This window comes from Chaetomium fimeti (assembly GCF_033439085.1).
Source record: "Chaetomium fimeti strain CBS 168.71 chromosome Unknown B0H64scaffold_6, whole genome shotgun sequence".
Classification (NCBI taxonomy): Eukaryota; Fungi; Ascomycota; class Sordariomycetes; order Sordariales; family Chaetomiaceae; genus Chaetomium; species Chaetomium fimeti.
Genome location: NW_026944334.1, coordinates 876,856 through 894,435, shown reverse-complemented (window position 1 = coordinate 894,435; position 17,580 = coordinate 876,856). Strand labels below are relative to the sequence as shown.

The window sequence follows — 17,580 nt, the reverse complement described above, 5'->3', positions numbered from 1 at the left end:
GTTGCTTTAAATCCAATTGCCCTCTATATCGAACAGGAATGCTTCAATGCTCAAAACAAGCGGTTACCGCTGAAGACGATGCAAATTTGGGCGAGTACTACATGTAGGTAGCAATGCCAGGCCTTGCAGGTGCATTTGGGCACGCCGCTGGTAATTACAAGTTCTCAGGGGATCTGGGATTTGCGGAGACCATGGAATGCACATCATCTTGATAAATAAATACATCGCCGGCAGACTAGCAAAAGTCTCGACGGTCGAATCGCCTGGCCTTGATTAAAAGGCAATATATAGATACATACATCTTGACAACCCAATCACCGCCACGCCGACTGCTCCGTCACCTGATACCCAAGCTCGCGCTTAATCTGGCCTTGCATCTCGTCGCTGTTCCCTCGGTGAGACGTCTTATAGCAGACCGTCATCGGCTGGTGTGACCCCGGTACGAGGGCTGGTTGCAGCTGCTCCGTGGACGAGGTCTCTGGGGCCCGGATGTAGTCAACCTGGGAGATGTTGGAAATGTCGTATGTAGTGGGCTCGCGGCGCTGGTTCTGGTTCCGCTTTGATCGGATGCGCGACATCAAGCGTAGATATGAGTCGGTCGGTTTGTAGACCGGCTTGCTGGCGTTGACGGAAGCCGCGAACAGTTGGGGGAAAGCTGACAGACAAGAGACGGCAATAGCTAGTGGCGTGTCAGAAAGTCATGCCCGTTATGTGTGCGCGCTGTAAGGTAGGTAGGTAACTCACCAATGCATGGCTCGATCGCAGTCCACATCCAGAGATAGCTCGGATCAATAACACCGTTATCCCAAGTTGTGGCAGCCAGATCAGCCGCGCGTGCGGTGGCGATGGCCATGGTGACAATCGAGAGCGAGAACAGGCCGACAAAGGCGAGCTTTTTGGCAAACGCGATTCGTACGTTCCACAAAAGCCACACGGGGATGAGGATGACTAGCATGAGAAGTGGTCAGTCATGAGATGAGTTGCAGCCGGGAGAACACAGTCTTACTCAGAAAGTCGGAGAATACATCCATCGCGCAGTTGAACTTCAACGTGATAGCGGTGAAGTTGCCCAACTCTGGAGAGGAACAGTATCCCGTAACGTCCTCGATGGACGGAAGCAAGCAACGATATTCAACGGTACCGAGACAAACGGCGTATATGGCCACGACAAAGATGACGACGGGCCACCAAAACCAGTTGAACCGGTTCACGTTGTGGCCGAGACGCTTGAAGAACAACAAGAAGGCCAGTTTGACTGCAGTCAGGCCGGTGTAGAAGAAGAGCTCGGCAATGAGCTGCACTTTCAACCACCGCAACGTCTTGTCGGCGAAGTCAGGAGTGGGAGGTGCGAGGCCGGCCATGACCTCGAGAATCTCGTACATGGCAGGTGCCTGCCATTGCCAGAGTCCCGCGACGACGACGGTGAGACTGGTGGCGAATATGGCGAGGGCGTCATCCCAGAAGATTCGGCGCTGGGTACGTATGCGAGTGTAGAGCCGGGTGGACAGGAAAATAAGGGCTAGGCCTTCGGCTGCCCAGATGAGGCCCTGATGAATAGGCACATACCTATTAGTCTTGGACACAAAACGACAGGGGGTTACAGAACACGCAGGGGGATGGAGCGGGATGATAGAGCCTACCAAGAAGACATTCTGGGACACTCCAGGGTGATTGAACTCCGGCATGATGAAAACTCAATTGGCGCTGACAATGGAATGTCGCCTGATGTTGTGATACCTAGTACACGGTAGTAGAGGTAGTAGGCATGCCTGGGTTCGGCGGAAGCATGTTGGGGTCATGTTGGGGTCGTGCTCCAATGTCCAAGAACTTATCGAAATCCAAGCACTCGAGCATTCAAACTTGGCCCCCCTCCATCATTACACAATACTGCTGACCTTGGCAGCCTCACGGCACAAATCGAGGCGCAGTCAGCCTCCGATTCTTCATATTGGTGATGCATGTGAATGTCGTCGTTGGATTGCGGCACAGTTGGTTCAATCCAAGGTGGGTGATGGTCCGATGGAAGAAAACCAATGAAACGATTGAAACCAATCGGGACGACGGGACGGCGGATGGCAGAATCCAGATTCAGCTGGCAAAGCCACTCCCGAGCGGCGGGGAGATGTCGCACTGTATGCACCGTATGCACTGCATTTGATGGAGGGGTCGGCCAATAATGCAGCACTGCAGCAGTCCTTCTTGGGAAGGAAGCGCCTAGCGATAAGGCCCGTATTGTCGCGTCGATAACGTTGGTTCTGGGTTGCAACTTCTGCAAGGGGGTGGCGGCACGCTCATCTGATGTTTTTTTTCGCTTCTGTCGTTTGTTGACTTCTCTCTCTTTCTTTGCCGCGCTCTTTGCCGTTCCCCTACGTACGCTGCGGCAGACGGTTTCGAATAGCTACCACACCACATTCATTGCTGTATTGCGGATATTGTTCCGCCGCAACCTTTGGACACGCGGAATTGGAATTTTGCACACTTCCGAAACGATGGCGTTGTTCTGGGTGCTTTTGTCGCCTGCGCTCGTCGCAGCCATCTTGGTAGTCCACAGCGGCGTCTCCTTGGCCCGCAATTATCTTGTCGCGCGTCGGATCGGCCTGCCGGTTCGCGTCATCCCCATCGACCACACCAATCCCTTGTGGTTGGCTGTGGATCGGAAAGTGCTCTCCTACGTGAGAAAACTCCCAGGCTTTCTAGGCGACAACAGCTTTACGCGCTACAACTTCCGGACATGGGAAATGTACGATCGGCTGCGGCCGCACCAAGAGATGGGCGACGCGTTTGTCATCGTCACGCCTGCCAGGATCTGGTTCTACCGTACGCCTTGCCACCTTTCCTGACCCCCGTGACCCCCGTCCTCTGGCTGACTCCGGTACCCGATAGTGGCTAGCCCCGATGGTCTGATGGATTGCTTCCGCCGCCGAGCCGATTTTCCCAGGTGTGTGGAGATGACTGAGATTCTCAACGTCTTTGGCAAAAACCTGAGTACCGTATGAATTACGCCCCGTTCCTCACACACTCTGTCCGGCTTTCCCTAACCGACCCTTTTTCTTACAGGTCGAAGGCCAAGAGTGGAAGACACAGCGCAAGGTCATCGCGACATGCTTCAATGAGCATAATCACGAGGTCGTCTGGTCCGAGGCACTGTCGCTTGCCCGCGACATGCTTGCCTACTGGTCCCGGCAGCAGTCCGTGACGACATCTGCCGAAGACCTCCGCACTCTCTCCTTGCACGTGCTTTCGGGGGCTGGCTTTGGAAAGTCCTACAAGTTCGAGGGCCACACGGAAAGGTCCGATACCAGCGCGTCGGCCAACTACAAGAGCTCACTCCAGATGATCCTCGAGAACTGCGTCCTCATCCTGGCGTTGGGTCCCTCCTTCTTGGCTAAAGCAAGACCGTGGCTTCCCAGCAATTGGAAACTGGCAAAGCTGGCCGACACATGCGCTGCCTTCCAGCGGTACATGACGGCCCAGTACGAGGAGGAGAAGCGCGCAACGTTGGCGCCGGAAAAGAAAGGAGGGGCGAAGACGCTCATGAGCTCTCTGGTCAGTGCTTCGCAAGCCGAGGCCCGCACCGGCACCGGCCTCAGCGAGAGCGAGATATACGGCAACATGTTTATGCTGAACTTCGCCGGCCACGACACCACCGCCCACACCTTCACCTTTGCCATTCACTTCATCGCCGCAAACCCCGATGTGCAAGACTGGCTTTCGGAAGAGATTCGCGCCGTCCTCGGGGACGACCCGGCCGACTGGAAGTATGCCAGTTTCCCCCGTCTGAAGCGCTGCATGGCCATCCTGCTGGAGACGCTCCGTCTCTACACGGTGGTTCCCGTGTCGAAATGGGTGGGAGACCAGCACGTATCGCTCCAGGTGGGCGGGAAAACAATCGTGCTGCCGCCCAAGACCATGTTCATCCCCAGCTACGCGGCCGTGCAGACCGATCCCAAATACTGGGGGCCCGACGCGCTCGAATGGCGGCCGTCGCGCTGGGTCCAGGAAGGGGGCAAGCCGGGAGATGAAGAGCTCGTCGGCTTCGAGAGGGGCACCTTTCTCGGATGGTCCGAGGGGGCGCGTGACTGCCCGGGCAAGAAGTTCTCCCAGATCGAGTTCGTAGCCACCATGGCCGCGCTGTTTCGCGACTGGCGTGTCGACCCGGCGCCTGTCCACGACGGCGAGAGCCGGGAGGAGGCGCAGAAGAGGGTTCTAGACCTGATCGAGCACGACTCGGCGCCCGTGCTCTTGCTGCAGATGCTACATCCCGAGAAGGCACCATTGGTTTGGAAAAAGAGGTGAATGCGGCATGGCGGCCCGGGGAGCGGCGTAAATCCGTGATGGGATGGTACAGCCGTGGCTGCGCCATTCTGTGGTGGGGGTCGCGGGCGTCGGTGAAGGTCACGGTGGGATCTTACCCCCTGCTCGCTCGTCTGATGTCGTTCGGCCCGTTAGTTCGGTATTTGATGCCGTAATCCAACATGAACTTCGTGTTGTCGCCGCTCGTTTCTATTGACCCACTCGAGTACGACCATGATAAGCGCTGAGGTGACCGCAGGCGGCTGCAGGCCAGCGGCGCTGACTACCTACTGTTTGCCGTTTTCGTCTTCTGACCATTCACGATCAGGGAAGGAGAGTTGTGTCAGAAACGTTGCCACCTCGCTTCCTCTCCTGCTTCCAGGTCTTTCACACTGTCCCAGGCAATACTACTTCCCAAGACTCGTGTATGTCTTGGTACGGCCTGCCTTTCCGAGGGAAGATCGGGGAGAGAAGTGGAGCTAACTGGCGATAGCAATCCATATCGCCCTCGGCTTGAAATCTGAGAGTGGACTGTGAGGACACAGAAAATTACATGGTGCTTCCTCGCGAGAAGTAGTAACAGTACATCTTCTCATCCGTGGATGGCGCCTTTCTGTGCCGTCAAGGACTTTGCGGGGAATGCCGGGCGATGCAGGTACGAGGATCGGCAGATTCTTTACCGAGCACCGGCACCGGCACTTGCTACCATTTGCGCGCGCTGGATTGTTGCCTTGTGGAGTGACCTACCTAGGTAGGGAATACTCCCCGCGGGAAGGACCCGAGGCGACTGGAGCCTGCGGCGCGCGCTTGATCAAGGCGGGGTTGTTGGTCGGGGGCAGCCCTTTGCCAACTGCATGTGATCCGATCTGTCGGTGCCTCTTATCCGGTGTCCTTCGTGTGCCGCAAATGTGCCATGAATCTACCATGAACCTGCTATGAGTGTGCCACAATGCATGTGGCACGAACGTGAGGATTCAGAGGAATGCGGCGAGTGCGGCGAGTGCGGCGAGTGCGCGGCGGTAATAGGCGAAGCGGCCAGTGACGAAAGCGGGAGGGTAGCCGCGAATTCAGCCGCGAAGTGCTGCGGCGAATGGAGGGGCAAATCGACGTTACACACAAGCCAGGACGAGCAGCCGAGAAACACATGTGCAGCCTTGGAAGGCGTTTTTGGGAGCTGGAACCACAGTGCGAGCAGAGCGGCTGGGAACAGCGGACGTCAGGTATCTTCGTGTTAACTATTAACCAATAAAGGTGAATTGGAGTTGGTCGTCATCCGGGAGTGAAACGTCTTCGATGAGGGCTGTGTGCTGAGGGGAGGTCTGGGGGGCGCTGAAAATGGATCTGGTTCACCTTGAAAATGCCCCTTTGAAAACATGTCATAAACACACAAGTTGACCCTGGGCCTCCTACTCGGATATTGGCACAGCAGTCAGCAGTGACAGCACAAGAACGTTGCCCGTCCTTGTCTTCTTACACATACAATCCTGCCACTGGTAGCCCCGGACTCCCTCGGGAACCCCGAACCACTCCACACGGACCCTACCCTGCATATATACCACTCGGCAAACATGAGTGCAGCCGACGCCTTTCACACGATCCAAGCTCCCGACCCGGATGTGGTCCATATCCAGGTCTCTCGCAGCATTGGGTCATGGGCTTTTGACCGTGCGCAGTTCGTCGCCTGGGCCGCTCTCGGGGCCATCATCATCAACTACGTTGTGCAGGTGTCACGCTTTCACTCGATCCAGCGGACTGCCAGTAAAGAAGAGCCCCAAACCCCTCCACGATACCCATCGTTGATACCATGGCTTGGACATGCGCTGCCCTTTGCCTTTGACAATATGCGCTTTATGGATCGCGTTGCGTGAGTACACCTACATACAACGAGTGGACCATTCCGTTTTGCAGAGTGCCGTTTTCGGTCCCGAGTCCCCAGTTGAATGGTCAGAGACTGATAACAATGGGCATGGGCAGGTCCTACAAACAAAAGTTCACATCATGCCTGGTCACAATCTGCGGCATAGACCTCTACATCCTGCAAGATTCGGATACCGTGGCCCATATGCGCCACGAGTCCTCCGTGGGACATGTTGTTCAGGTCTACACCTATACCATGAAATGGTTCTTCGGCCTCTCAGACGTTGGTGTGAAGGCTTACCTGCGTGACGAGACCGGGCCGGACCGGAAGCCGCATCCGAATAGTGACCCCAGCTTCCCAGCACACAACCGCATATACAACATCACCTACCAGGGTTTCCTAACTGGGCTCTCGGGACCGAATCTCGCCCACGCCACGCAGCGATTCACCCAACTGATCACTTCCAACCTAGAAAAGCAGTCTCTCTCCCGAGAGTGGACCACCCACGATGACCTGGGCTACTTCTTTCAGGAGCTCGTGAGCAAGTCCATCCTCGAGGCGCTCTTTGGTCCGGCCTTCCTCAAGCTCAACCCCACCTTCAATGATGACCTGTGGGCCTTTGACCGGGACATCCCCTGGCTCGCCAGGTGCTTGCCCTCCTTCATCCTCCCCGGAGCTTATCGCCGCCGCGCCAGCGTCGCAGCTCAGGTCAAGCGGTGGCACCAGAACGCAAGAGAGAACTTTACCGAGTCGAGCATCGGTGCCGACGGCGATGCCGATCCCTATTGGGGTTCCGAGCTCATGCGCCATCGTCATAAGAAGCTCCCAGCCGTGGACGGCTTTGACGACGACTGCATGGTGGCAGCTGACCTTGGGTTTATCTGGGCGTAAGCAAACCCCAATCCCTCCTATTATGTCGTCTCAAACGCAGTGCTCAAGAAGCCGAAACTGATCCATGGTATCTACACACAGCTCCGTTTCCAACGCCACGCCGACCGCGAGTTGGGTCACAGCACACCTGTTTGAGGACGAGAGCCTGCGGGACCGGGCCCGCGCCGACGTTGCCAGGCTCGGGACCCTGGACCCCAAGACACTCAGCCAGTCGTCGCCCGTGCTCAGCTCCGTCTTCGCCGAGACGCTCCGGCTCCACAGCACCATGTACTCGATGCTCACGGCGCGGGGCGCCGACGCCAAGCTGGGCAAGTGGCGCCTGCCGCAGGGCCAGATCGGCGTGGTCAACACCGGCCTGAGCCACATGGACGAGGAGGTCTGGAACACGCGCGACGGGAAGCACCCGCTCGCCAGCTTCTGGGCCGATCGCTTCCTCGTCTATCCCGACGACCCCACCAGCGGACCTCTCAACCAGAACAGGCGTCGCTACGCTACTAGTCCGGCGGCTAAGCCCAAGACGGAAGAGGGCCAGGAATATGCGAGCAGCGTTGCTGCTGATGCCGGTGGCCCGACCTTCTCACTCGACGGTCTGGAGGGCGCGTGGATCCCTTACGGAGGTGAGTCGGTTGCGAATCGAGTTCCCGCTTTGCCCCTTGACGATATGCTAACCCACCCCTGCAGCTGGGAGACACGCTTGTCCGGGTAGGGTCATGTCCAAGCAGATGGTCATTTACACATGTGCCCTCATGGTGAGCCAGTTCGACATTGAGCTCATCGACGGTCCCGTGCCTGTGGAAAAGGACAGCTGGAGTTTTGGATTTAACGTGGCAGTGCCAATGAAAAAGATCCCCTTTAGAATTAGGAGGCGGGCTTAGAGAGGGCGAGGATGCGAGGACCATGGCTTTTATTCATGTAAATATTTTATTTTGTCGGGACCGCTTCGCCGGTGTCTGACTCGGATCGTATGTGTGGGATTTGGCTGTACATTCAGCACTGTTGGCATACGCTGCCTATACTATCCACGTTTGAATACACTCTACCTTCGCCGTGATGATTGTTACGAGGGAAGTGGGCGGATGCAAGCGGATGGGCAGAGCTTTGAGTTGGGGAGGAGGTGATTTACTTCATGGCGCCAGGGGTGAAGGTGAGGTAGGAGACCGAGAAAGAGATGGAGGTGTATATAGGTAGCTCTTGTTTGGCGAGTGGCCGGGTTGTATGATGTTCCTGGGCTCGCCCTCTAGATTATGGCAATAAAGTTGTGGAATTCTGAGAGACTTTCCAAACCAGTCACTGCTCACCTCATAAGCACCATGGTCATGGCATTGTAACGATACGGGTGAATCAGCCCGCGTTACCAAACATCTGTCAGCTTGGCAGTGGTTCCGTGAAACCATCTATTAATCAAGTCGGTTAAATCACAAGTAATACAGCTGGCGTAGTAGCATTGACAGGTAGGTAGGTAGTTAATGCAAGCTGTCAGTTTCAAAACCACCACACTCACAGGCAACATCCCTCCCCTCTCCAACATCACGCAATCCTTCACCAACAACTAACTCCCTCCCAACCACCACAACCATGCGACCCCTAAATCTAACAACCCTCATCCCCATCCTCACCCTCCTCTCCCATCCCACCTCCTCCGGTGCCACCACCCCCCCATCACCATCACCATCACCATCACCATCACCACCACCACCACCACCACCACCCCAATGTGGCCCCGCCACCCCCAAAACACCCACCCACCCCCAACCGACCACCTCCCTGGCCACCTCCCTCCCGCACCCCTCCGCCTGGCACCCCTGGACGCACCAGCCCTACTGCATCCCGGCCTCGGCCTCCCCCTGGTGCGTCTTCACGCACGCGGCCTCGCCGCGCGCGCACGGCGTCAGCATCGTCAGCACGCCCGACGACGCGCCTGATCCGCGGAACCATGCCCTAGACGCGCCCTTCTTTGCGCCGGAGAAGTTGTTGCTGCCGCGGCCGTATGCGGTGCGGGATGTCCCGGGGAAGGGGAAAGGTGTGGTGGCGACGCGGCGGATTGCGAAGGGGAGGGTGGTGCTGGTGGATTGGGTGAGTGTGTTGGCGGCGGTGGAGTATCCGGGGGATGTGTTGCGGGGGGAGGTGCAGGAGTTGTTGAGGGTGGCGGGGGAGAGGTTGGGGGGGGAGAGGGTGGTGGAGGGGTTGGCTAGGCAGGGGAACCGGAGGGTGGGTGGTGATGCTGATGGTGAGGGGGAGGGGGTGGAGATGAGTGAGATGGAGGATGTGATGTTGACGAATAGCTTTGCGGTGACGGTGGGGGGGAAGGAGTACATGGGCTTGTTTGCGGATTTGGCGGTAAGTTATTCTTCCTGGGTTTTGCGTGTGGGTGAGTGTTTGAGGGTGTGAGAGCTGACTGTGAACAGAGGTTTAATCATGCTTGCAAGCCGAAGTACGTGTTACGAGCGGATATCAAAGGCGCCACTTACTGACCTTGCAGTGCCTTCATCAACTTTTCGCAAAAGACCCTAGCTATGACCATATGGTCAGCCCGTAATATTGAAGTTGGGGAGGAAATTACGATCACGTGTAAGGGACCAATATCATGATGAACGTGTGTTGTTTTGCTTTTGCTGATCTTGTTTAGACTCGGCAGCAGGCTTGACTTCGGAGGAGAGACACGAGAGCTTGGAGAACATTTGGGGGTTCAAGTGGTACGTTTACATCTATCTTCCTTCCTGCACTGCTAAAGATGGAGCCAAGTCACTCATGCTATTGACCCTAGCCAATGTTCCCTCTGCACTTCTGAACCAGCCGCTCTTCATGCCTCAGATGACCGCCGCAGGGGAATCCGCACGCTTCAGGACAAGGTTATCGAGCTTGCGCAAAAGGGTGACTTTCATGAGGCAGTTGAGGCCAGTGAACGCCTGTTTACTCTCGTAGAGCAGGAAGGCTTGACGGAGCAGATGGGTGGTATGTACGAGGTCCCAGCCCGTCTTTACTACCACATTGGCAATCTTGAAAAGGCGCTGGAGTACACTTTGCAGGCGAGACACGAAATTGATGGTTACGGGGTCCCGGACGAAAACGGAGAGGAGAAGATCAAGATGTTGAAAGGAGTTATTGCGCGGCTCGAGCAAGAGATTGATGAGCGGGGACAAGGACGGGCTGAGAGAGAAAGGCAGGGAGAGGATGAACGGTAGGAAGATAAATAATAATTACGCAACGCATGCCTCAACACTGATCTATGTACTTGTAACCTGATATCTCGGCGCTACCGGATAATCATCCGGGAATCCGTGGTTATCACAACGTCCAGTCTTCGAGGAAGCTATCCAACTACCTCCACGTTAATACTTTCAAACTCTCGGTTACCGATGCCCGATGCATGACGGCGGAGGTCAAATAGGTTCTTTGACTGTCAATCACCGGACTATCACCTCGGTCCGTAACAAAACAACTTACACGCACATCGCAAGAAGTTTGTCCGGATCTAGCGCTCACTAGGACCGTAATCAGAAAAACATGCTGGACATGCCGATCAGAGAATACGCTAAAGCCCGCCTCCAAAGCCGTTGGGTGTCGCCGGCGAGCATATTTCCACCAGTGAGGAAGAGGCACTCCGTCACCGGTGCCGGCTTGGCAGGGCAAACTCCCCGGACGGGTAAATCGCAACACGAGATCAAGACCTTATTTGGGGACGGTGCTTCTCAGACAGGGTTCCCCGCTGGAGCTCATTTTTCCATTGCACCGGGAGTAGCGAAGTTGGGGAAATTGCTGGGCTGGGGATGTTGCCGTCTGCATGGCATGGACCCGGATATCACTCCAGCTTCCTCCTATATTAAGTTGTATAACATTCCAGGTTCCATCAGCACAGCGCACCGTTGGTATCCTATTATCGTCTGTCCCGAATACCCGGATTTCTACCATGCGGCTCAACTTCATCACCGTACTCTCGGCATTGGCCCCCTTGGCGGCAGCATCGCCCCTCGGTAGCCTCGGTCTTGCGTCTTGGGACGTCGAAGGCTTCGCCAAGGATAACCCGATCGGTACCACTACTGGTGGCAAGGGCGGCGTCACTGTGGCTGTCGACAATGCGGCAGACTTGGAGGCGGCTGTTGCCGGCGACGAGCCCAAGGTTGTGCGCGTCAGGGGGGAGATCAATCTTCCGGCCCGCCCCAAGATTGGCTCCAACAAGTCCGTCATTGGCGTTGGTGGCTCGGCTCATATCACCGGAATGGGTCTTGATGTAGTTGATGCGACCAACGTCATCATCCAGAACCTCAAGATCAGTTTCATCCAGGACAATGACTGCATCACCATCCGGAACTCGACCAGGGTTTGGGTAGACCACAACGAGTTTGCGTCGGACATTTCCAAGGGCCCAGACTTCTTTGTGCGTATTCCGAGTTCGCTGGGTCTGGGATATTGTGCTAACCCTCCATAGGACGGCCAAGTCGACATCATCCGCGCTTCAGACTGGGTTACCGTATCCTGGAACTACTTCCATGACCACTGGAAGTCGTCGCTCATCGGAAATGATGACACCCTCCGAGACGTTGATTTCGGCCACCTACACGTCACTTACCATCACAACTACTGGAAGAATATGGGCACCCGCGGCCCTGCCGGGCGCTTCGGCCACCAGCACATCTACAGCAACCTCTATGTCGACTTCAACTACCAGGCAATCCATTCTCGGTCCGACAACCAGGTCCTCGTGGAGGGCAACGTGTTCAGGGGCAAGACCCGTGAGGCGCTGAGCACCTACGGTTTGGTTATTCCGGAGGATTCGCCGAATACCTGCACGTGCGGTGACGAGGAGCTGGATGGCTTTGCCAACTTGGGAGCTAGTAAGTGACTGGCATTTTTCTTTCCGTTAGTGACTTTCCTTGATTAACACGTTCGGTAGGGAACGACTGGGGTAAAGCCACCGTCAACATCACGCAGGTTGGTGACTTCAAGAAGGCACCCTACAAGTTCAAGTTGACTCCGCTGCCCTTGGTTGCGCCGATCGTCAAGCTTGGGGCAGGTGTTGGAAGGATCCTTTGAGACAGTTCAAGGGTCTGGTTGATAGTAATAGACTGATCATAGGAGAAAGATAATACGATAATTGACAGGCTCCGCTTGGCCGGGGGGGCTTTCCTCAACCGGCGCCACATTGTTGTCAATGCCACGGCTTTCCATAACTTCGTTCGCAACCCAACCAAACCAGGCACGCATGGTTTAGTTTACCCAGGGGTTGAGAAATGCGATTTGCCGCTCCGCCAGTCCACTTCCCTTGTCACCATCTGCTCCCACCGACTCAAGATCTGAACTAGGAGGCAAAGCACTCACCCTTCACCGGCCACTAACGCTATCCCACATCAGAGCCGAGATCATCTTCCAAATCGCTGAGGTTGGGTACCATTTCCAGCCCACCAGACTCTAGTTCAAACACATTACCTCGACAAAGGTTTGCACCCGCCTATCCGCATACTCTCTCTTCCGGCCTGCGCCTCTGTGTTGTGGCTGTCTTGGATTAGAGCGCTACTTCTCTTCCTCATCGTCCGATGAATGACTCCGATCTGGTAACGATCTCGTGCATAGTATCCTGCAGGAGACTGCATATAGCTCACATACGGCACGCTACGGGGTGGTGGAGATAATGCGGTGTGAATCATGGAGTGCGAGTGAGCGTGTCTCCAATGAAACAAGGGCGCTTAAACCCATAACCCGCGGGTGCCGCGTCTCGCTCCAAGTATACACCATGTCGCCCACTCTGCCAAGATCCCAGCCAGCCGGGCTCAGCTCTGTTCAGCGGGGGCGCTAAGCCTAATCATCTAGCCAGCAGTCGAAGCTGAAGTTGGATCATCAAGCCCGGCGATCAAGGAGGGGAAAGGACCAGTTGATGTGACATGACGTGCATCGGACAGCCCGTCCATCTGCGGCACACCGGGGAGGCTCCATGGGATGAGATGGCAACCATTCAGCTGGCTGGTGAGAGTTATGCCAGAGCTTCAAGGACGGTGTATTGTCGTTTGATGCTGTCTTTCCAATGTTTCCTGCTTGGTCATGAGTGACTTGATCGGTGTAAGTGCGATATATCAACGCGTCCATAGCTCTATAGTCGAGTACCATAGTATGCATGTCGCCAGCTTTCTTGTCCCGAATCCACATGTCGGGCACCTCCGACAAGATCAGCAGCGAGTTAAGCCCAGCTATATCAACCAATAAGCAGACATTGGGCCGGAATGCAGATGTGTGCAGGTGCATGCAGCTGCATGCAGATCCAGAGAGACTCAGGCAGACGAATACCCTCTCCACTGGGTAGGGTGTGTATGGATATGTTACCAAGTACCAACTCACAGATTGATCAGCGAGGATCTACAGCGGGTATATGACGCGTCCCTGTTTCTCCTTCTACATGTAGGGGAGCTTACACCTTTTTCCCTTCTTCCAACTCCCCTTCTATCAAAAAAGCGACAGAGCGTCCGTCCACATCACCGAAGCATTGGCAATAAGCCTATACCAGCTATAATCCATCTCAACTTCTACTCACAATGGCTACCCCGATCCCCATCGCCCTCGTCGAAGCCAACGAGGACTTCGCTAGAGCCATCCAACGGGAACTCCTCCCCCAGTTTTTGGGTACGTCCACCAACCAGACGCCCCCTTTATCCCCACAGGTGGCACCCCCAGAATCTCACACAGCATGCGGCGACAAACAGTGGTACACGTTTGCCTCAGCGCCGAAAGGGCGACGTTCGAACTCGCCAACTGCTACGCCGGTCCAGCGGCGGGCAGCCCGCACGAGTGCCCCGTGGGTAGCAACATGCAAGTCCCCGCCGAGGAGCGCAGCGAGCCGCGCGCCGTCCTCGTCGGCACCAGCATCGAGGACCGCGCCATCTTCGCCATTCGAGACAGTGCCGAGCGCGGACTGCCCGATATCACCACGGTGAAGATGGATGTCGGGGATGACCCCACAGACGTGGGCATGGTTATGATACGTATCCACGAGCAGTTAGATCGGCTTGTTGATGAGGGGGTACTTAGGGCCGAGTAGAAGGGTGCTGGAGCTCAGTATCGGGACAGCTAGAAGAGTTACTGGATACCTTGTCTAGCGAGAGTGGACGGTTCCGCGGTGAGCTTTAGCTTTTATGTAGCAGGGCAAGCAAATATCCACATTCCCAGGCCGCCATCGAAGCACACCTCATAGCCGTCGTCAGTCCCCCAAGTTTCACCTCTCTAGCAACAGACGGCGGTCGAGTTCCGCCCTGAGCCCGGCTTTAGCTGCGTGACTGAGATTTCAATGACAATAGGCAGAATGCTGCGTTTCTCATCTAACTCTGCTACTCCGACCTATTTGCTGGGCCATTATCACACCAGCCTGCTGTAGGCCACCTTCGGACTCCGTACCATCGCCTGGCCGAAAACTAAAAACGGAGAATGAAGGCCTTGTGTAGCCGCCAGGGGCCCTCCTGAGTCCTCGGTCCTCCGTCTCCGAGCACCACCACCCTTTCGATGACCAGGTCAGTGGCGTAGCCAAACATACCGCTCGCCTCGACTGCCCGCCCATTCCAAGTCAGTGTAAGGACCGACTTATTATCTCCGACATCCAGGCTCTCCCCATCGTCGAGGTACAGCTCGCCCCGAGCAGTCCCATCCGCTCCCGGCGCCACCGTGATGACAAAATTCTCCTTCCGCAGCTCCGCCGTAGTGTTGGCCGACCTTACCCTCATGGGCACGATACTGCCACCCCTGATATGCACAGGGATATCCGCCCACTCCACCCCCTCGCGCGTCACCATCCCCCCCACGCTCACCACCTTCTCCCCCGTCCAGAAATCATACCACACATCCCTCGGCAAATAAAACCTCACCGTCTGCGAGTCATCATCCACCACCGGACTCACCAACAACGCCTCCCCCAAAAACCACTGCGTCTGCACCCCCCAGGTCGCCGCATCCCCCGGATAAAAAAACCACAACGGACTCACCACCGCCCTCCCCTCCCGACTCGCCCTCCACATCGCCGTATACAAATAATCCAACAACCTATACCGCACCCCCACCGCCTTCCGCGCGGCCTCCGCCACCAAAGGCCAGCGATAAAACTCCTGGTCCGGCGCCGACGCATCCGCATGATTGCGGTAAAACGGCTGCCACGCCGCCATGACCGCCCAGCGCGCACACATGCGCTCCTCCGCATCCCCATTAAACCCGCACACATCCGACCCGACCATCGGCAAAGCGTGCACGGCGGCGGCCGCCAGCAGCTGGCGGATCGCGGCGCGGTAGTGCGCCCACGTCGACGCGTTGTCGCCGAACCAGTGCGCGGCGTGGGAGCCGGTTCCCGCGAAGGTGGAGCGGGTGAGGACGAAGGGGCGTTTTGTGGGGGAGCGGGTGATGAGGGCGCGGTGGGTGGCGCGCGCCATCATGCTGCCGTAGAGGTTGTGCGTGTCGTATTGGTGGCTGCCGTCGGCGTTGGTGAGGTTGGTGGAGAGGGTGAAGGCGGAGAGGGTGCCGCCGTGGCGGGAGGCGATGTGGTAGCCGGGGGAGAGGAGGTCGCGGTTGGGGAGGCCGAGTTTGGGGCCTTGGCCTCCTCCTTGGGAGGGGGGTTGGCGGCGGTGCGGTTGGGGAGGGGGTTGTTGTTGGCGGGGGTTTGTGGTGGTCGAGGTGGTTGAGGTCAGACAGGTCATGTCGGGACACATGTTGGAGGCTTCGTTCATGTCGACCCAGAGTCCGTCCACGTCGATGCCGGTGGAGGGGCTGTAGAAGGAGAGGATCTCCGAGGTCCACCAGTCCTGCGTGCCAGGGGCAAACCAGTCCGGCCAGACCACCTCGCCGGGCCATTGTATACCACGATAATATGAGCCATCGGTGGCGCGGAGGAACGCTCCCTTCTCCGCCCCGCGTGTGTAGGGGCCATAGTCGTCGTGTCGCCGAATGCCCGGGTCGAGAATCTGGATGTAATGCTGGTTGCTTTGGTGCAGTTGATCGACTAGGGTGCGTACCTTGGCCAGGGGGTAGCGTGAGGGATCAGTAGTAAAGTCCAGCTTGTCACGCATGTAATCGATATCTCCCCACACTGTCTCGAGAGGGATGCCGGCGGCTGAGTAGTTGGCTACGACTTCAGCCACATGGTCAATAGTCGGCCAGCCATACTTGCACTGATGAAAGCCAAGTGTCCAGTACGGTATCATGGCGGGCAAGCCGACGATTTCGGCGTACTGCTTGCTTACTTCTGCCGGTTCAGGCCCGGCCACGAAATAAAAGTCCAGCACGCCTCCAATAATGTTGTATTCCAAGTACTGTTGCCCTAGCTCGGTCTTGTCAATGATGATGTCCATTCCGTTGGAGTTGAGGAGGAATACGCCATGCGTGCCCGAGTCACCCCGGTGGTCAAAGTACACGGGGTGGCTCCCGTATAGGTTGGTTCGGCTGGGGATAAAGGGGAATTCGGCATTCCATAACGTGCGCGTGTAGTTGCTGGTAGGCAGCCGGAAGTCATCCGAGTGTTCGCCTAGACCGTAAAGATTGGGGTTCAGCGGGAGGCGGGTCCGAACACGAACGTACTGAGACTCGAAATTCAGCGGTGAATCGGATGTGTCGAATAGGACTTCCCCGTTGGAAGCTCTTGTGATAGTGAAAGTGAACGGATCCTCGGTAAAGCTGAACTTGAGGGCAGCTTCATTTGCAGTTGCGTTTTGGGTCTTCGGTCGAGCTAGAACATGCTCCTGGACCTGATACACCTCCTTGCCTGCGTCCTCAATTAGGACATGAAGTCGAGTTTCTACGGGAGAGGCATCAGTTAGCCGTGCTTTCCAAGTTCGGGGTAATATTTCTTACCAGTCTCGTACTCGACAAGCAACCGTAAGCTTTGGATGTCTTTGCTGTACAAGCTACAATTGTCTATAAGAACGAGGTCGGCGGTCGCGTAAGACGGGTTTTGATGAATATTGGTCGCGCGGTAGCCAGGACAATGTGCCGCTGGCCGCGGAATGTGCCCAAGCACCGCAGCAGCGAAGAGCAAGAGAGGAAAGAAGAGTGATGCCATGTTGAGTTCGTACAAATGTTGAGGAGTCGTTTCACGCGGAATTGGGAAGGAGGGGGAATCTGGAAAGGACTACAAATGGGAAATGGAAGAGTTCTAACCATAAGATAGGAACAACAGCTCGGTGAGTACATTAACCTAAGTTGGCCATCTGAAGCGTTCCACGCAGTGGCCGAGAACAGCTTTGGGCACACAAAGCCGTAACACGTCAGCCCGCTGTAACTACAACGCTGGGTTTGTGACGGAAGGCCCTCGGTTGCATGCCCATCGCCGGAGTCAGGACGACCGCGGTCGGGAAACTCAGGGGCAGTTACCCGATGGCAACATTAACACGAAGTCGACGACATAGCTCCAATCATATTGCATTACGACATGTGAACGTTTCACTTCGTCTTGGTTAATTGGACTAGAACCTGCCATTCTGGGAATAACTACCTCTACCTAGGTAGGGATAGCAACGGCATAGCAACGACAAGGTCCGACAAACAACGCGGTTTGTAAGGCATAGCAGGTAGCGCATGGA

The 17,580-nt window shown here is 56.3% G+C and overlaps 7 protein-coding genes across 7 annotated transcripts; 5 read left to right on the top strand and 2 right to left on the bottom strand.

Annotated features, from left to right (window-relative positions):
• Window positions 1-188: 188 nt before the first annotated feature.
• Window positions 189-2,002, bottom strand: B0H64DRAFT_403529 (uncharacterized protein). The gene is made up of 4 exons (XM_062804317.1): window positions 1,641-2,002; window positions 1,007-1,547; window positions 745-948; window positions 189-679 (listed from the first exon to the last, which is right to left on the bottom strand). Exons 1-4 carry the CDS (start codon window positions 1,683-1,685, stop codon window positions 315-317), a joined length of 1,155 nt encoding a protein of 384 aa, XP_062656627.1. The 5' UTR covers window positions 1,686-2,002; the 3' UTR covers window positions 189-314.
• A 286-nt stretch (window positions 2,003-2,288) lies between these two features.
• On the top strand, window positions 2,289-4,500 carry B0H64DRAFT_363460 (putative cytochrome P450). Its single transcript, XM_062801806.1, has 3 exons — window positions 2,289-2,817; window positions 2,884-2,990; window positions 3,058-4,500. Exons 1-3 carry the CDS (start codon window positions 2,490-2,492, stop codon window positions 4,294-4,296), a joined length of 1,674 nt encoding a protein of 557 aa, XP_062656626.1. The 5' UTR covers window positions 2,289-2,489; the 3' UTR covers window positions 4,297-4,500.
• Window positions 4,501-5,647: 1,147 nt separating this feature from the next.
• On the top strand, window positions 5,648-8,089 carry B0H64DRAFT_476698 (cytochrome P450). Its single transcript, XM_062808164.1, has 4 exons — window positions 5,648-6,157; window positions 6,268-7,038; window positions 7,124-7,659; window positions 7,724-8,089. The coding sequence occupies exons 1-4, from the start codon at window positions 5,862-5,864 to the stop codon at window positions 7,915-7,917; spliced, it is 1,797 nt and encodes a 598-aa protein (XP_062656625.1). The 5' UTR covers window positions 5,648-5,861; the 3' UTR covers window positions 7,918-8,089.
• Window positions 8,090-8,617: 528 nt separating this feature from the next.
• On the top strand, window positions 8,618-10,244 carry B0H64DRAFT_363456 (uncharacterized protein; the record flags this gene model as incomplete). Its single annotated transcript, XM_062801805.1, has 5 exons — window positions 8,618-9,379; window positions 9,448-9,473; window positions 9,522-9,610; window positions 9,669-9,735; window positions 9,807-10,244. 5 exons carry the CDS (start codon window positions 8,618-8,620, stop codon window positions 10,222-10,224), a joined length of 1,362 nt encoding a protein of 453 aa, XP_062656624.1. The 3' UTR covers window positions 10,225-10,244.
• A 705-nt stretch (window positions 10,245-10,949) lies between these two features.
• On the top strand, window positions 10,950-12,073 carry B0H64DRAFT_444402 (pectin lyase fold/virulence factor; the record flags this gene model as incomplete). Its single annotated transcript, XM_062806781.1, has 3 exons — window positions 10,950-11,417; window positions 11,469-11,874; window positions 11,934-12,073. The coding sequence occupies 3 exons, from the start codon at window positions 10,950-10,952 to the stop codon at window positions 12,071-12,073; spliced, it is 1,014 nt and encodes a 337-aa protein (XP_062656623.1).
• A 1,261-nt stretch (window positions 12,074-13,334) lies between these two features.
• Window positions 13,335-14,196, top strand: B0H64DRAFT_403522 (uncharacterized protein). Its single transcript, XM_062804316.1, has 2 exons — window positions 13,335-13,651; window positions 13,732-14,196. Exons 1-2 carry the CDS (start codon window positions 13,564-13,566, stop codon window positions 14,064-14,066), a joined length of 423 nt encoding a protein of 140 aa, XP_062656622.1. The 5' UTR covers window positions 13,335-13,563; the 3' UTR covers window positions 14,067-14,196.
• A 240-nt stretch (window positions 14,197-14,436) lies between these two features.
• Window positions 14,437-17,060, bottom strand: B0H64DRAFT_418955 (glycosyl hydrolases family 31-domain-containing protein; the record flags this gene model as incomplete). Its single annotated transcript, XM_062805349.1, has 2 exons — window positions 14,437-16,796; window positions 16,853-17,060. 2 exons carry the CDS (start codon window positions 17,058-17,060, stop codon window positions 14,437-14,439), a joined length of 2,568 nt encoding a protein of 855 aa, XP_062656621.1.
• Window positions 17,061-17,580: the final 520 nt, after the last annotated feature.

What these genes read in the sequence shown, in the direction of transcription:
- B0H64DRAFT_403529 (XM_062804317.1), bottom strand. Translation starts at nt 1,685, where the DNA reads ATGCCGGAGTTCAATCACCCTGGAGTGTCCCAGAATGTCTTCTTG. An exon ending in TGTCCCAGAATGTCTTCTTG is followed by an intron (nt 1,548 to 1,640) that starts GTAGGCTCTATC and finishes CCTATTCATCAG; the next exon opens with GGCCTCATCTGGGCAGCCGA. An exon ending in TGTATTCTCCGACTTTCTGA is followed by an intron (nt 949 to 1,006) that starts GTAAGACTGTGT and finishes TTCTCATGCTAG; the next exon opens with TCATCCTCATCCCCGTGTGG.
- B0H64DRAFT_363460 (XM_062801806.1), top strand. Translation starts at nt 2,490, where the DNA reads ATGGCGTTGTTCTGGGTGCTTTTGTCGCCTGCGCTCGTCGCAGCCATC. An exon ending in TGCCAGGATCTGGTTCTACC is followed by an intron (nt 2,818 to 2,883) that starts GTACGCCTTGCC and finishes GGTACCCGATAG; the next exon opens with TGGCTAGCCCCGATGGTCTG. An exon ending in TTGGCAAAAACCTGAGTACC is followed by an intron (nt 2,991 to 3,057) that starts GTATGAATTACG and finishes TTTTTCTTACAG; the next exon opens with GTCGAAGGCCAAGAGTGGAA.
- B0H64DRAFT_476698 (XM_062808164.1), top strand. Translation starts at nt 5,862, where the DNA reads ATGAGTGCAGCCGACGCCTTTCACACGATCCAAGCTCCCGACCCGGAT. An exon ending in CGCTTTATGGATCGCGTTGC is followed by an intron (nt 6,158 to 6,267) that starts GTGAGTACACCT and finishes GGGCATGGGCAG; the next exon opens with GTCCTACAAACAAAAGTTCA. An exon ending in GACCTTGGGTTTATCTGGGC is followed by an intron (nt 7,039 to 7,123) that starts GTAAGCAAACCC and finishes ATCTACACACAG; the next exon opens with CTCCGTTTCCAACGCCACGC.
- B0H64DRAFT_403522 (XM_062804316.1), top strand. Translation starts at nt 13,564, where the DNA reads ATGGCTACCCCGATCCCCATCGCCCTCGTCGAAGCCAACGAGGACTTC. An exon ending in ACTCCTCCCCCAGTTTTTGG is followed by an intron (nt 13,652 to 13,731) that starts GTACGTCCACCA and finishes GGCGACAAACAG; the next exon opens with TGGTACACGTTTGCCTCAGC.